Below are 15,747 nucleotides of genomic sequence, written 5' to 3' on the forward strand. Positions count from 1 at the left end.
GCATTCCAGCATCTCTATTTCTTCTCTGTTAAAATAGCAGAGGCCGGAATTTCAGATGAACACATTGCGGTATCCCACACTGAAATTTCAGTATCCTAATCGCTCAAGTAGTTGTAATGAACCCAACTGAAAATAGTTTGGTCACTTTGTACGCAAATCCACAGCACAACACTGCCCACTATCATAGAATAGTTACAGCACAGAAGGAGGCCATTTGGCCTGTCAAGCCCATGCCGGCTCTCTGCAAGAGCACTTCAGCTAGTCAGACTCCCCCGCCTTTTCCCGTAGCCCTGCAATTTCTTTTCCTTCAGGTACTTATCCAATTCCCTTTAGAAAGTCACGGTTGAATTTGCTTTCTCCATCCTTTCAGACAGTGCATTCCAGATCATAACCACTCGCTGCATTAAAAAGTTTTCCTCATGTCGCCTTTGGTTGACAAGAGATATGGGAGCAGCATCTAGTAAAAAATTATGGAACCAGCAAAGGATCATGGCACCGTAACAGATATGATGCCAATATAAGGAATATGAGAATAGGATCAGCACAAGGGATCTATAACTAAATATAGGAATTTAACGCAGAAAAGTGTGAAGTGATACATTTTGGTAGGAAGAACGAGGAGAGGCAATATAAACTAAAGGGTACAATTCTAAAGGGGGTGCGGGAACAGAGAGACCTGGGGGTATATGTGCACAAATCGTTGAAGGTGGCAGGGCAGGTTGAGAAAGCAGTTAAAAAAGCATCTGGGATCCTGGGCTTCATAAATAGAGGCACAGAGTACAAAAGCAAGGAAGCGATGATGAACCTGTATAAAACACTGGTTCGACCTCAGCTGGAGTATTGTGTCCAATTCTGCGCACCGCACTTTAAGTTAGATGTGAAGGCCTTAGAGAGGGTGCAGAAAAGATTTACAAGAATGGTTCCAGGGATGAGGGACTTGAGTTATGTGGCTAGACTAGAGAAGCTGGGGTTGTTCTCCTTAGAGGAGAGAAGGTTGAGGGGAGATCTGATAGAGGTGTTCAAAATCATGAGGGGTCAAGACAGAGTAGGTAGAGAGAAACTGTTCCCATTGGCGGAAGGGTCGAGAACCAGAGGACACAGATTCAAGGTGATTGGCAAAAGAACCAAAGGGGACATGGGGAAAAACTTCTTTATGCAGCAAGTGGTTCTGATTATAGCCTGAGAGAGTGGTGGAAGCAGATTCAATCATGACTTTTAAAAGGGAATTGGATAAGTACCTGAAGGAAAATAATTTGCAGGGGAAAGGGCGGGAGAGTGGGACTAGCTGAAGTGCTCTTGCAGAGAGCCGACACGGGCTCGACGGTCCGAATGGTCTCCTTCTGTGCTGTAACCATTCTATGATTGTGATAGATTTGACAGTTCTTTTAATCGCCAAAAATGATTTTAAAGTGACTTAAACGAACTCTAAAGGAACAATAGTAATGTTTGTAATGAAGAGGAAAATTCAACAGTGGCTGATTGGAAAGAGACATTGCTGTTCTTTACTAATTGTGCATCACTGTTGAATGTATAGATAGAATTTCCCAATCGCCAACTGAATTGTAGTTAGTCAATCACAGAGAGACCAAGTGTCATTTTCAGGCAATGTAGAGTTAGAGGATGGAGTCCAGGTATAACTCAGCCCCCATTTTAAAGTCATAGATTGTGTTATTATATTTTCATATTAAATGATAAATATTGCATTTATAATGGAAGCTGCCTACGTAATCTTGTCACGCCCTCCCCTAGTGGGGGTGCAGTGGACCAACTTATCCAAACATGGCATGTCATCTGCTTGTTTTGGTCAGGAAAGACAAATTCAAGACTAGGCATGAAACTAAACTACATACACATCCTCATACAATCCCAATATTGAACCAAATAAACAAGATTGCTGAGTAATTGTGAAAACATTAATACAGCAGTGATAACTGGTTTGAGTATCGATGGGGAGGGAGGCTAAGATGGAGGAAGTTGCATCTACATCATCGTGACTATATTTCACCAAAGGGCAACCTTTTTCTGTAACTAATCAAACTTAGACGAGATGAGATTAGTGAAGGGGGTCAGAAATTTGGGTGGGGAGCGGGGGAGAGAGACCGTAAAGATATTGGTTCAAAGGCTTTAGTATATTGGCATCTTCCTGAAGAGTACTGTTTGGATGATGAATGCATCAAGGGAATGGCAACAGACCCCAATGCCCATCAGTGTGCTACAGTATGTGTAAATGACCACTAGTGAGATCATTTCCATTACCACGGAGGGTTATCACCCCATCTGTTAAAACAAAAGTGTATTGAGATATGCTATTGTATTATTTAACCTAATGAATTGATACATACTTGCTAATGATATCCAGAGGAAGATTCCACCCAACCCCCCCTCCCCCCGGCCCCCAATGTTCTTGGACTAGATGACAAATCAAAAGAAGTTTAAAGAAACATTCTGAGAATGTATCCAATACTAACTTCAAAACAGTGGAAAATTGACCCGATAACAAGCTAGTTTGGAGCCACACAGTCTAGAAAAGTTGCAGGTTTTAACCTCACTCTGTGCTGAGTTAGCTGGTCTCAGCTAAGGCAACAGTTGGGAGGATACAATTCCCCTTTCTTCCCTAGATTAGGAAGAGGGGGAAAGTTAGCCAAAGTTTGCAGTCCCGTTTGATATCCAGGCTCCCATGCTGGGATGCACTTGTGAACATTGGGTGAGGATAGGATCGGGCTTGACTGTGATGCTTCTTAAGTATTGCCCATTTGGTTTGTTTGCATTGCATTGTGCAGTAACTTGTACCTTGAATATTAGAGAAAGGAAACACAAAAGAGTTTGTACTAAAGCATGAAGTAACAGACTTTTTATTTTACCCACCTAATAAAAATATTGAAGCATGAAATTTGGAAAGGAGCATTTAAGGTTATATGAAAAGTGTTCGATATACAGAGTAGAAGGTGAAGTTTGTGAGTGGTCTAGCTGAAAACAGATATTAGACTAGGGCAGCTACTATTTTTTTTCTCTTATAAAATTGTTTCTACATAGAGAACTATAGATAGATCTTTTAAATGAATACTGTTTTTAAACAGGGAAAGTATGAAATGACTTTGAGCCGACTAAAGGAGGATCTGTGCCCCAAGTCACTTGACTATAATCATTTGAGCTTCTAATGTCCGCCCATTCCACCAGCCTGTCTATGTCCTCTTGAAGTCTATTACTATCTTCCTCGCTGTTCACTATACTTCCAAGTTTTGTGTCATTTGCAAATTTTGAAATTGTGTCCTGTACACCCTCGTCCAAGTCATTAATATATATCAAGAAAAGCAGTGGTCCTAGTACCAACCCCTGGGGAACACCACTGTATACCTTCCTCCAGTCTGAAAAACAACTGTTCACCACTAGGGGCAGCACGGTGGCATAGTGGTTAGCACTGTTGCCTCACAGCGCCAGGGACCCGGGTTCGAATCCGGCCTCGGGCGACTGTCTGTGTGGAGTTTGCACATTCTCCCCGTGTTTGCGTGGGTTTCCTCCGGGTGCTCCGGTTTCCTCCCACAGTCCAAAGATGTGCAGGTTAGGTTGATTGGCTATGATAAATTGACCCTTAGTGTTAGGGGGATTAAATACGTGGGGTTACAGGATAGGGTGGGATATGTGTTGGTGTAGGGGTTACGGGGATCGGGTGGGATATGTGTCGGTGCAGGCTCGATGGGCCGAAATGGCCTCTATCTGCACTGTGGGGTTTCTGTGATTCTGTGATACTCTCTGTTTCCTGTCACTTAGCCAATTTTGCATCCATGCTGCTACTGTTCCTTTTATTCCATGGGCTTCAACTTTGCTGGCAAGCCTATTATGTGGTACTTTATCAAACGCCTTTTGGAAGTCCATGTACAGGAAACTCTTTTTTATCCGGCACCGACGGGACCAGCGTGGTGCCGGTTCATCAAAAATTCTGGATAACCGAGAGCTATAGTAAAAGATACGGAGAGCTGAGAGCTCCATATACAGCAACAAACCCTGTTGCTTAGCAACAGGTGCAGAACAATGGCCACAAGTTCCAAGCGTCCAAGCCACACCCGATTCCACAGCAACAGATCGAGGAAGGCCAGTAATATGAAGTAAAACTTACCTGAACCTACTCCTGAATTTTGCCGGTTAACCGAGATTTCCGGTTATTTAGGTGCCGGTAAATCGAGAGTTTCCTGTACATCACGTCAACCGCATCGCTCCCATCAACCCTCTCTGTTACCTCATCAAAAAACTCAATCAAGTTAGTTAAACATGATTTGCCTTTAACAAATCAGTGCTGGCTTTCCTTAATTAATCCACACTTGTCCAAGCGACTGTTAATTTTGTCCCTGATTATCGTTTCTAAAAGCTTCCCCACCATCGAGATTAAACTTACTGGCCTGTAGTTGCTGGGGTTATCTTTACACCCTTTTTTCAACAAGGGTGTAACATTTGCAATTCTCCAGTCCTCTGGCAGCACCCCCGTATCTAAGGAGGATTGGAAGATTATGGCCAGTACCTCCACAATTTCCACCTTTACTTCCCTCAGCATCCTAGGATGCATCCCATCCGGTCCTGGTGACTTTAAGTACAGCCAGCCTTTCTAGTATCTCCGCCATCAATTTTTAGCCCATTCAGTATCTCAACTGCCCCCTCTTTCACTATGACTTTGGCAGCATCTTCTTCCTTGGTGAACAGATGCAAAGTACTCATTTAGTACTTCAGCCGTGCCCTCTGCCTCCATGCGTAGGTCTTCTTTTTGGTCCCTAATCGGCCCCACCCCTCCTCTTACTACCCATTTATTATTTATATGCCTATAGAAGACTTTTGGATTCCCTCTTATGTTAGCTGCCAGTCTATTCTCATACTCTCTCTTTGCCTCTCTCATTTCCTTTTTCACTTCCTCGGTGAACTTTCTATATTCAGCTTGGTTCTCACTTGTATTCTCAACCTAACATCTGTCATATGCCCCATTTTTCTGCTTTATCTTACTCTCTATATCATTCGTCATCCAGGGAGCTCTGGCTTTGGTTGCCCTTCATTTACCCCTCATGGAATGTACCTCGACTGTACCCGAACCATCTCCTCTTTAAAGGCAGCCCATTGTTCGATTACAGTTTTGCCTGCCAATCTTTGATTCCAATTTACCTGGGCCAGATCCGTTCTCAACCCACTGAAGTTGGCCCTCCTCCAATTAAGTATTTTTACTCTAGATTGCTCCCTGTCCTTTTCTATAGCTAATCTAAACCTTATGATACTATGATCACTGTTTCCTAAATGTTCCCCTACTGACACTTGCTCCACTTGACCCACCTCATTACTCAGAACCAAATCCAGCAATGCCTCCTTCCTCGTTGGGCCGGAAACATACTGATCAAGAAAGTTCTTCTGAACACACTTCAGAAATTCTTCCCCCTCTCTGCCCTTTACACTATTACTATCCCAGTCTATATTAGGATAATTAAAGTTCCCCCATTATCACTACTCTATAGTTCTTGCACCTCTTTGTAATTTCCCTGCAAATTTGCTCCTCTATATTCTTCCCACTAGTTGGTGGCCTATAGAATACACCGAGTAGTGTAAGAGCACCTCTATTGTTTCTTAACTCTAACCAAATACAGGAAACTTTGGTTTATCCGGAGGTTATATGTCCGGAATACTCGATCTAACGGCAAAAGTCAGGAGCCGTTTTCTATAAGTTTTTTTAGTTCTAGTTGCTTTTTTTCCCCCCAGTCAGGCACTGCAAGGTCTGTAGCTATAGCAACAGCTTCAGCTAGAGACGCTTGCAGCTGCAGCCGACTGTTTAGGAGCTGTTGCTAAGCAACAGTGTTTGTTGTCAGATACGGAGATGAAAGCCTCCGTATGCTTCAACATTAACTTTGTATGTCCGGCAGTTTTGATAGATCGGCAACAGCTCGGTCCCGTCGGTGCCGGATATCACAAAGTTTCCTGTAGATTCTGTCCTTAATTTAATATTTTTTAACTACTTAAAAAAAAAACACAAATAGACAGAATCTCTATATGGATGTGTTTATTGGTCAAAGTGACCCCAGCAGTAAATTCATCCAGCATTTTCCTTAGTGCTGTATAGCTAATGGTGTAGAATTTGTTTTCTTTGTACAAGAGTGACTTTTGACCTCTCGCAGACAGATTGGAATTCCTGCCACCACCATCAAATGTGATGGAGAGTTGTGGTTCGTGAGGCAGGAGGTGTGCAAATAAAACTTCAAAACACTTCTCACAAAGAGAGTAAGTGTATTCAGGTTTGATCCCAGTGATGTTTAGTCTCTTTACTGAACTCATGCGACTCTAAGAGGCTTAGCTTCTTTTCACCTCTTATGGCTATTCCCTCCTGTAGCAAAAATTCTCTCTCAAGGAGAATATTCTTAGAAACAACTGTAGCCTCCCAACACCCAGTAAAATTCCACTATAGTAAACCCCAATTTACAGAGAAGTCCTACAGTGCATTTCTGTTACTAGACTACAGGACTGTTGATTCAAGGCTACACGCTGCTAATCTCCTTAACCTTTTTCAAATTTAACTTAGCAATTGATATCGACCTTGGTCAGAGCATCAGGTAAAACATAGTGAAATGTCCTAAAAGCCCTAGGCCAGAACAAAGAAGAACAAGCACCTTATTTCTGATAAGATTTGCAAAATATCATATTCAGACTCACCCATTACCCATCAACCAAACGTAGGGTTCGAAATTAAGGCTACAGCCAACAGAACTATTGTCCAACAAGCCTTATACTAAAATGAAAGGCAAGCCAAAAACCACACGTCCATATAAACAACTACACAATAAACAAGTTTACTTTCATTTAAGTTTGTTACAGTTTTACTTACTGTGACACATTATGTTGTGTAATTTTAAAAACACTGCGTAGATTGTTTTCCAATGTTATTCTTAATTGAAACGTTTCAAGTTCAGTGTTGTGATAGCAGTAGCTATCATATTACTGTAAGGCTATCAGAATTTGTACTTGATAATACTAAAAGAGCCACAATACTAATATTAAACATCTCAGGTAATCACCAAACTACCTCGACCTGGTAAACCGTAGGTTTCTCTGATGGTCCGACCACAAATTTCTATGGAAAGTTTTACTAGAAGGCCGAATATCATCCCTTATCTGTACTTATCTATGGGATTTTTGTGAACTTTCAACTTTCATAGTGATCATGTTCTGTCTATTCAATCTATTTTAACAATCTGATAGTGGGGCACAATTATTTCTATTCAATTCACTGAAAAGGAATGGGATGGATAAAGAGAATTAATTTTTTTTAAATGAGCAAAGAATGTGTATTTTTGTACAGAACTATTGGAATAGGACTGGGAGACAGGATTATAATCTAAAAGAGACTGACACCTAAATGCACATAAAGCATCTTACCCAAGGAGCTGACTGTCACTTAACACAGTGAATGCTGGCCAACAATGGAAACATTCAAAAAAGCACACCGACAGAATCTACTTTCATCGGGTCCCCCAGAGCTGATCCTGTGTATGTTCTTCCTCTCCCCAAAAAAGAGAGTTGTGGGAAAATGTTACGCATGACTAAAACGCACATTACTTTAAATAATCAATGAGTTGTCACAACTTCTGAAGTTCTCTTTACCTAATTTCTGAAGGAGGAGTCTGGGAGTAAGGATTGGCTGAGCAAGCCAGGATCCGAACAACTGCCCCAGGGTGATACGTTTCCAATACATCAATAGCTGTTGGATACACAGCCTCCTCAAATACCAGTTCAACATATTCCTGGCTCTGAAAACTTCGAGGCGTCCTTCTGAATGGCAGAGGTGAACTCGGGCACTTTTCCCACCATCTCCCATACATCCGAAACACAGCGGTCTGTGTGAAATCGCCGGAACTTGGGTAAACGTTGGGCAGTCCAGACAAATTCCACATAGTGTAGGACAAGCTGTTCTCACTGCCATACTGAGAACTGAAGTCCACCACTTCTTTGGCGTGCTGCACCACTTCAACGCTGAGAGGTAGGGTGCGGTTGCTCGACTTTATAGCTCGTCGGCTGTTCATTATTTCTCCTCTTGTACCAGACCTGGCTCTACGCCGCAGGCAAATATAGTAAAACATACTCAAAACTGTTAGCATAGGATACATTGAGATTAGTTTGGGTGTTCCCAGCACAGCAGGTGCCTTGTTTTTCCTCAGCACCGTGTTTTACTTCTTCATTCAGATTAATGCAGCTCAGCCCTGTGTGCATGAAGCAGAAAAAGGATGTCAAGGTGGCAATCAAAATTAAAATTCATCTTTCTCTTTAAGAATGTTCATAAAAATCTGTCAGATTAATTGTATAATTAACTTTAATGCTCAGAACATCACAATGATACACCTCATTTTTCACCTGAGCCACTGACCATGCATCTTGTCCTGCATATTTTCTAAATAGTATTATGGAAAAACAATATCCCAGAAATTTGACCCCATTGTTTGGTAAAGACCTAGGGTAGAGTCTTTGCTTTGGCCACAATCTTCAAATTGCGCTAGTTTTCCAAAGTGAAGTTATGATTCAAGTTTACGCTCAAACTCATTTGCGTAATCACAAACGTAAAATCTTCCATGAATCAGCGCAATTGAGTAGCGATTTAGAACGTATTTTTTTGTTGTTCGCTAGCATTAACTGTAGATTCTCAATACCTTTAGGCCTGCTAGAAAATTGAAACCTAATAATGTTATTGTCACTATAGCCCAGGTGTTCCTACACATGGAGGTCTGATACCAAGGTAGACTTGCTATTAAACACTAGGGGTAGAGTTTCCACTTTGGGTCAAATTGTGCTGGTTTTCCAAAGTGAAGTTATGGTTCAAGTTTACGCTCAAACTCATTTGCGTAATCACAAGCGTAAAATCTTCCATGAACCAGCGCAATTGGTCAGCGGTTTAGAACGTATTTTGTTGTTCGCTAGCATTAAAAAATATTCCTTGATATATTAGAGTGGTAACCTGGTGCAGTTTTATTAACACAGCTGAAAATGGGTTTTTCACAAAAAATAACCATTTTTAATGAGTGTCTAGTCCACCACCTGTGAGTAACCTAATTTTAAGTCACTGAAAATGACTTTAAAAAACTATACAGAACTATTTACTAGTTTCATTTGTGTACAGTAGCCAGTTTGTTAGTACATTAAATATTTTAATATTTGAAAAAAGGTTCTTACTAGTGCTTGTGCGCCTAAAAAAAGTTAAATTTTAAGAGCCTCCTCAATGGGCCGCAAACGGTCGCAATTGGTGGAAATTCACAATGGTGATTAATTCGTTCTGGGGGTGTGGCCAGTTTCAGGGGCAGGGCCAGCCTCCATAGCAATGTTTTTTAAACTAGCGCAAAAGATCACAGAAGCTCGATTTGCGCTAGATAGAACTTGTGCTTGAAATTCTTCGATCTTTTGCGCTGGTTGGGCCGATTTTGAACGAATTGCACCGAAAAAGCAGCGCAACCTAGTGTATTCGCTGGGTGAAAAAAATAATTAACGTCTGAATTCAAGTAAACTGAACTACTTTTTGGGAAGTAAGTAGTCAGTGAGATGGCAAAGACAGAGCGAATTGTCAATAACAGGTGAAAAGCAACAAATAACTCACATATACTAAACACTATCAAAGCAGGAGACATCCCAGGTAAACTGGGAAGAGAATAGGGAAGGCGAGATGTATGCAGAGTTTTCTGTCCTAGATGGGGGATCTCAACTGGAATAATAAGGCAGTATAAACAAGTTACTCTTTGTGTGGAACTGATACCAGTCTGAGAGCTGCAGTATCAGTTGTGCAGTTAGGAGATCACAGGGAGCGTTATTTCCACAAATATATCTTAATCAATAACGATAAAATAAACAGGTTTAGAAGGACGATGCTTGTTTTTTCTTCTCCCAAAGCCCAGAATCTTCTGACCATCTGTTCTAGTAATTACTTAATCCTTGCAATGCTACTTAAGGGTCACATGGATTATTACCAATGGTAACTGTAACTATGTGCAATTTAAAAGCTCTAAACACATGTTGGTACATAAATATGCAGGTTATATTTAGAGCACACTCCCGAAGCCACTGAATTACACAAAAGATTTCTGTGAACTGCAATAAATACGAAAACAACTCAAAGTTTTTGAAGTGTTAAATACAGAACTGGCCAGTTAAATACTGAACAAGCTGTTAATATTAGTACAATTATGAATAATGTAAGTTTCTCAGATCACAGGGAGGAAACATAAACCTGAGACATTGCTTACCAAATCAAAAGAACTAATTTAACTTTTACTGTTTTCTATTCCACTTACATTGAAAAAAAAAGACGCATATTTAGTGGCAATGATTCCCCATAGTAAAAGGGAAAAAATAAATATGCCCGGTCATACTAAATTAACAGTTTAACTTTTATTTACCAATACACACAAAATATACAAAGTAGACTCAAGGAAGCTACGAAGCCAAAAATCACTGACACTATGATTTATTATAGGGTATAAATTATAATGGTCAACGTGATCACATTTAACATGGATCATATTTCATCAGGGAACATATTGCTTTGAGTTTCATAGGAATTCCCATCCATTAGTAGAAATTTGCAGCATTCCAATACTCTTTTCTAGGATTATCTCTTGAATTGAAATATATCCTTAAAATTCTCCCTTGCACACATGTCAGAAAGTGCATGTTATGTTTTTTATCCTTTCAAGTGAAACTCAATGTTGAACAACCACAACAAGCTCTGGCCTCAATGTCACTTTTTGTCCTACACAAAATGTTAATGATGTATCAAAAAGGGGTAGGCTTGTTGGGCCAAATGATCTTTTCATGTTCCAAAATTAAAACAAAATTAAGCATAAACTTCGATTTGACTTTGCCATAATAAATATTTAAATCAAATGCAAATAAATTTAAAACAAATACAGATAACAGACCCAAAGATACTTTTTCTATGACTCTGTAAAAGGCAGGTTTCAGCAATGATTTCTCTGAATGAACAACTATTGCTCAAGAAGTGTTTGTATAATGTAACCCCAATATTATTCTAATTGATGCTACCTGTTTGCAAGGTAGTATTGCTTTTTAGTCATGTAGCATCAGTCTATGTGCAGTATTTTCTTTTCAAACAACAACAACTTGTATTTATATAGCATTTAACCATACTTACTAAGGGTACAATAGCCTAGTGGTTATTGTATTAGTCAAGCAACCCAGAGGTTGTGAGGTCAAATCCCACTAAAACGAACTGTGTGAAATTAAATTCAATAAATCCGGGGTTGCGTGGGCTGGCACCAGGAAAATAACTACTAAAGCAGCTGCATTGTCGCAAAAACCCAACTGGTTCAATAATGTCCTTCAGAGAAGATAGCCTGCTAGCCCTACCCAGTCTGCCCTGCATGCGACTTCAAATCACACTATGTGGTTGACTCTTAATGCCCTAAGGGCAACTAGGGATGGGCAATAATGCCTTGCCAGTGTCACCCACATCCCAAGATAAAATTTAAAAAACAGCTTAACATAGCATTCACATGTAAAAACACAAGGCAAAGTACATTTAGCAGAGTCATGCAAACCATGTTACTGCTTGTGAGTTAAAAAAAATACATGCACTGTTATGCATACACTTAGATTTAAAAGTATTTCAACTTAGTGACCATAACCCCTGAACATTTGAACTTTTGTTTGTTTCCTCTGGAACTAATTGATGGAATAGTTCTGCCATATTTAGAATTATGGCCACTTGGAGCAAATATTAAAGCTGTAATTTAATCATAGGTAGCTGATGATATATCGTAAGTCACAAGAGCAAAGCTCAAGTGTTCTACAGACATCATCTGAACCCCGAGATTAAATTATGACCTTACATACACTGTTTAAAACCTGTACTTTTTCTAAAGTGTAGTTTAAATAACTCTGAAGCGTGTGGATACACAGAGAAACCTACGGGTTCAAATACACAATTCCCTGAAAGTGCGGATGCAGGTAGTAAATGCCTTAAAAAATGCCAACAGCATTTTGAGTTTCATAAATTGGCCACAGAGTGCAAGAGTAAAGAAGTAATAAATAATTTGTACAAAACATTGGTAAGGCCACAGCAGAGTAGTGAGCAGTTTTGGGTGACCCTTTATAGAAAGCATGTTAAAGCCATAGAGAGGGTTCAGCATAGATTCACCAAGATGTTGTCAGGAATGGGAAACTATCATCATAAGGAGACACTTGAGATACTGGGACTATTTATAGTGAAGCAGAAAAGGTTAAGAGGAAATTTAATACAGTTTGTTTTGATAGAGTGAATAGGGAAAGATTGGTTTTAGAGTCCGTGATGAGAGGTCATAAGAAATAGAAGCAGGGGTCGGCCATTCGGCCCTTCGAGCCTACTCCGCCAATCAATAAGATCATGGCTGATCTTCTACCTCATCTCCATTTTCCTGCACTATCCCCATATCCCTTGATTCCCTTAATATTCAAAAATGTATTGATCTTTGTCATGAATATACTCAATGACTGAGCCTCCACAGCCCTCTGGGGTAGAGAATTCCAAATATTTACCACCCTCTGAGTGAAGACATTTCTCCTCATCTCAGTCCTAAATGGCCGAGCCCTTATTCTGAGACTGTGACCCCTGGTCCTAGACTACCCAGCCAGGGGAAACATCCTCCCTGCATCTACCCTGTCAAGCCCTGTAAGAATTCTGTATGTTTCAATGAGATCACCTCTTATTCTTCTAAACTCTAGAGAATATAGGCCTAGGCTACTCAATCTCTCCTCATAGGACAATCTCCCCATCCCAGGAACCAGTCTGGTGAACTTTTGTTGCACTCCCTCTATGGCAAGTAAATCCTTCCTTAGGTAAGGAGACTAAAACTGTACACAATACTCCAGGTGTGGTCTCACCAGGGCCCTATATAACTGCAGTAAAATGTCTTTACTCTTATACTCAAATCCTCTTGTAATAAAGGCCAACATACCATTTGCTTTCCTAACTGCTTGCTGTACCTGCATGTTAACTTTCAGTGATTCTTGTACAAGGACACCCAGGTCTCTCTGAACACCAACATTTCCCAATCTCTCACCATTTAAAAAATACTCTGCTTTTCTATTTTTCCGACCAAAGTGGAATAACTTCACATTTCTCCACATTATATTCCATTTGCCATGTTCTTGCCCACTCACTTAGCCTTTCTAGATCTCCTTGAAGCCTCCTTGCATCCTCCTCACAACTTACATTCCCAACCAGCTCTATCATCAGCAAATTTGGATATATTATATTTGGTCATCGCTTTCAAATTATGACAGTGAGGAGTTTAGGAGAAAAGATTTTAAGCAAAACTGTTGGAGGATGAAATGTTTTGCCATAGGGAATGTTTGAGGCCGAGACCATCCATCATATCTTTTAAGGAAAATTTGAATAAAGCAGAGGAAGATACAAGGCTATTGGGAAAGAGCAGGGAAGCGAGATTAGCAAAAATCTGGCCAAGCTAGGATGGGCTGAATGATCTCCTTTAATGCTGTAAACTTTTATAGTTTTAAATGAATAATGATACTCAAATTAAAAGTAGTGCTGAAACTACAGCAAAATTGTAGAGCAAATAATGGCATTTTTTAGTATGACATATATTACAGTATCACAATAATCAAGCAGCTTGAAGCTTGAATGTCAGCCTTGCTTGCCTTTTAAATTCACCAACCATCACTAAAATTCCACCAATTTGTGGTCAACCAGCAATGAACTCTGCTGTGGGGCCCACTGACACTCACAGAAGAGACATTGTGGCTGTAGGCGAATGGGCCAGTAGTTTCCTGGGTCAGATTTGTCACCCTTTCTATATTATTGGTACTATGTTTGTCTGCTTTCAGTTCGGAGGGACCTCCCCAATTTCCAGCAATTCCTCCATGATGATAGTCAATGCTCCATAACTATCCATCCAGATCTCCTTCAGTACCTCTCCTTCAGGCAAATACCATCAGTCTATGTTTCTATATTTCTTAAGGCTAAAGAGATCAAAGGGATATGGGGAGAAAGCAGGGACAGGGTACGGAATTTGGATGATCAGCCATGATCTCATTAAATGGCGGAGCAGGCTCGAGGTGCCGAATGGCCTACTCCTGCTCCTATCTTCTATAGTCTCTGAGGAGGGCAGCACGGTGGCATAGTGGTTAGCACTGTTGCCTCACAGCGCCAGGGACCCGGGTTCGAATCCGGCCTCGGGTGACTGTGTGGAGTTTGCACATTCTCCCCGTGTTTGCGTGGGTTTCCTCCGGGTGCTCCGGTTTCCTCCCACAGTCCAAAGATGTGCGGGATAGGTTGATTGGCTATGATAAATTGACCCTTAGTGTTAGGGGATTAAATACGTGGGGTTACGTGTTGGTGTAGGGGTTACGGGGATCGGGTGGGATATGTGTCGGTGCAGGCTCGATGGGCCGAAATGGCCTCTATCTGCACTGTGGGGTTTCTGTGATTCTGTGATTCTGTGTGACTCCGATAGTCTAATATCCCCAAATTTATCAAGTTCCTCTGCCACATGATTTCAATATACTTTAGTACATTGGGTGTACTTCATGTTGGCCTTATCCTCGCTAATTAATTATTCTACAAATATTCATTTAACATTTCAACTTTTTTTTATTATTAATTTCACTACCACTATTTACCTTTGAGATTCTAACTTCCTCTCTAACTATATTTTTATGCATGTGACACCGTAAGAACTTTTTAGTGTTGTGCCTAACTTGTTTTACTTGTACCCCTCTCGAGGATTCTCCTGCACTCTAAAATGGCCCAGAAATTTGGGTCCCAACGCGTGAGTACGCACGGGGTACTCACACATGGACCCAATGGAAGTGCCGGTTTCTTGGATGCACTGCGCATGCGCGGGAAACCGGCACTTCCGTTCCTCTGAACGAAGGGGTTCAGAGGTCGAACGCGTGCGTGAGTCTGCGCGTGCGCTTTGAACTTACGTTTTTTTTTTTAAAAACAGGTTTTTCCGTGAGGGTAAGTCTTTAGATTTTAGAAATGTAAAAACCAGGCGTAAGGCCTGCATTTTAAAAGGTAAGTGGTCAATTAATTAAAATTAAAACATTTTTTCCACAGGTTTATTATTTTTAAATACTTTAAAGCAAGGTAAGTTTATTTTTAGCACTGTTTTTTATAAAATTATTTTTTTCAAAAATTTAAATTATTGTTTAAAATAGTTATTTAATGTAATTTATAGTTTATTTAAAAAAAGTGTCATTTAAAAAAAAATGTATTTGAAGGTTTACTGTTATTTTGGGGCCCGTATATTCATAAGTTTAGACAGGTCTTCCTGTCAATCTTATGAATGGGCTTTTCCCTCCTCTGATTGGCTGCCCATGGCTCACGTGATCCCAGGGGACGCATCGCACTAACTACGCCCCTGGGACACGCAAGCACAGCGCGCCGGGAGTTGGAGCAGGCCCCGGAGCGGAATTCCACGGGAGCCCAGAGCTCAACTGCCGGCGTGCAAGGTAAGTGCAGGTCGGAGGCTTGCACCCACGGGAAGCCCCCGACCCGAATTTCTGGGCTAATTTCTAGCCTCCTTCCATAATTCTTCCCTCATTTTCCCCTGTAAGCTTTTCATTGTTTTTACATTCCTAATTTAACTGACCTATTCATTCAGTTTGGAGACCACCAAGCTGTGTGATCAGATAAAGATCATACGTGAGACCGCATTCAAAGGGATCTGGACAAATTAAGTAGATGGGGAGGGGAAAATAATTACAATAGAAATATAACTTAAATGGAAT

The 15,747-nt window shown here is 40.7% G+C and overlaps 1 protein-coding gene across 4 annotated transcripts in view; it reads right to left on the reverse strand.

Moving 5' to 3' along the window:
* Positions 1 to 15,747, reverse strand: part of fbxl4 (F-box and leucine-rich repeat protein 4) — a 191,007-nt gene that overhangs the window by 99,474 nt on the left and 75,786 nt on the right. For all 4 annotated transcript variants that reach the window (XR_015079569.1, XM_085997433.1, XM_085997431.1 and 1 more), the window contains one exon: positions 7,621 to 8,216. Coding sequence is in view for 3 of the 4 variants with exons in the window: in XM_085997433.1 (XP_085853559.1) it covers positions 7,621 to 8,123 (503 nt within the window). In the remaining variant the exon portion in view is untranslated. The remainder of the gene's footprint in view (positions 1 to 7,620; positions 8,217 to 15,747) is intronic.

This window comes from Somniosus microcephalus, chromosome 9, assembly GCF_052327205.1.
Source record: "Somniosus microcephalus isolate GS21.2 chromosome 9, FLI_Smic_1.0, whole genome shotgun sequence".
NCBI lineage: Eukaryota > Metazoa > Chordata > Chondrichthyes > Squaliformes > Somniosidae > Somniosus > Somniosus microcephalus.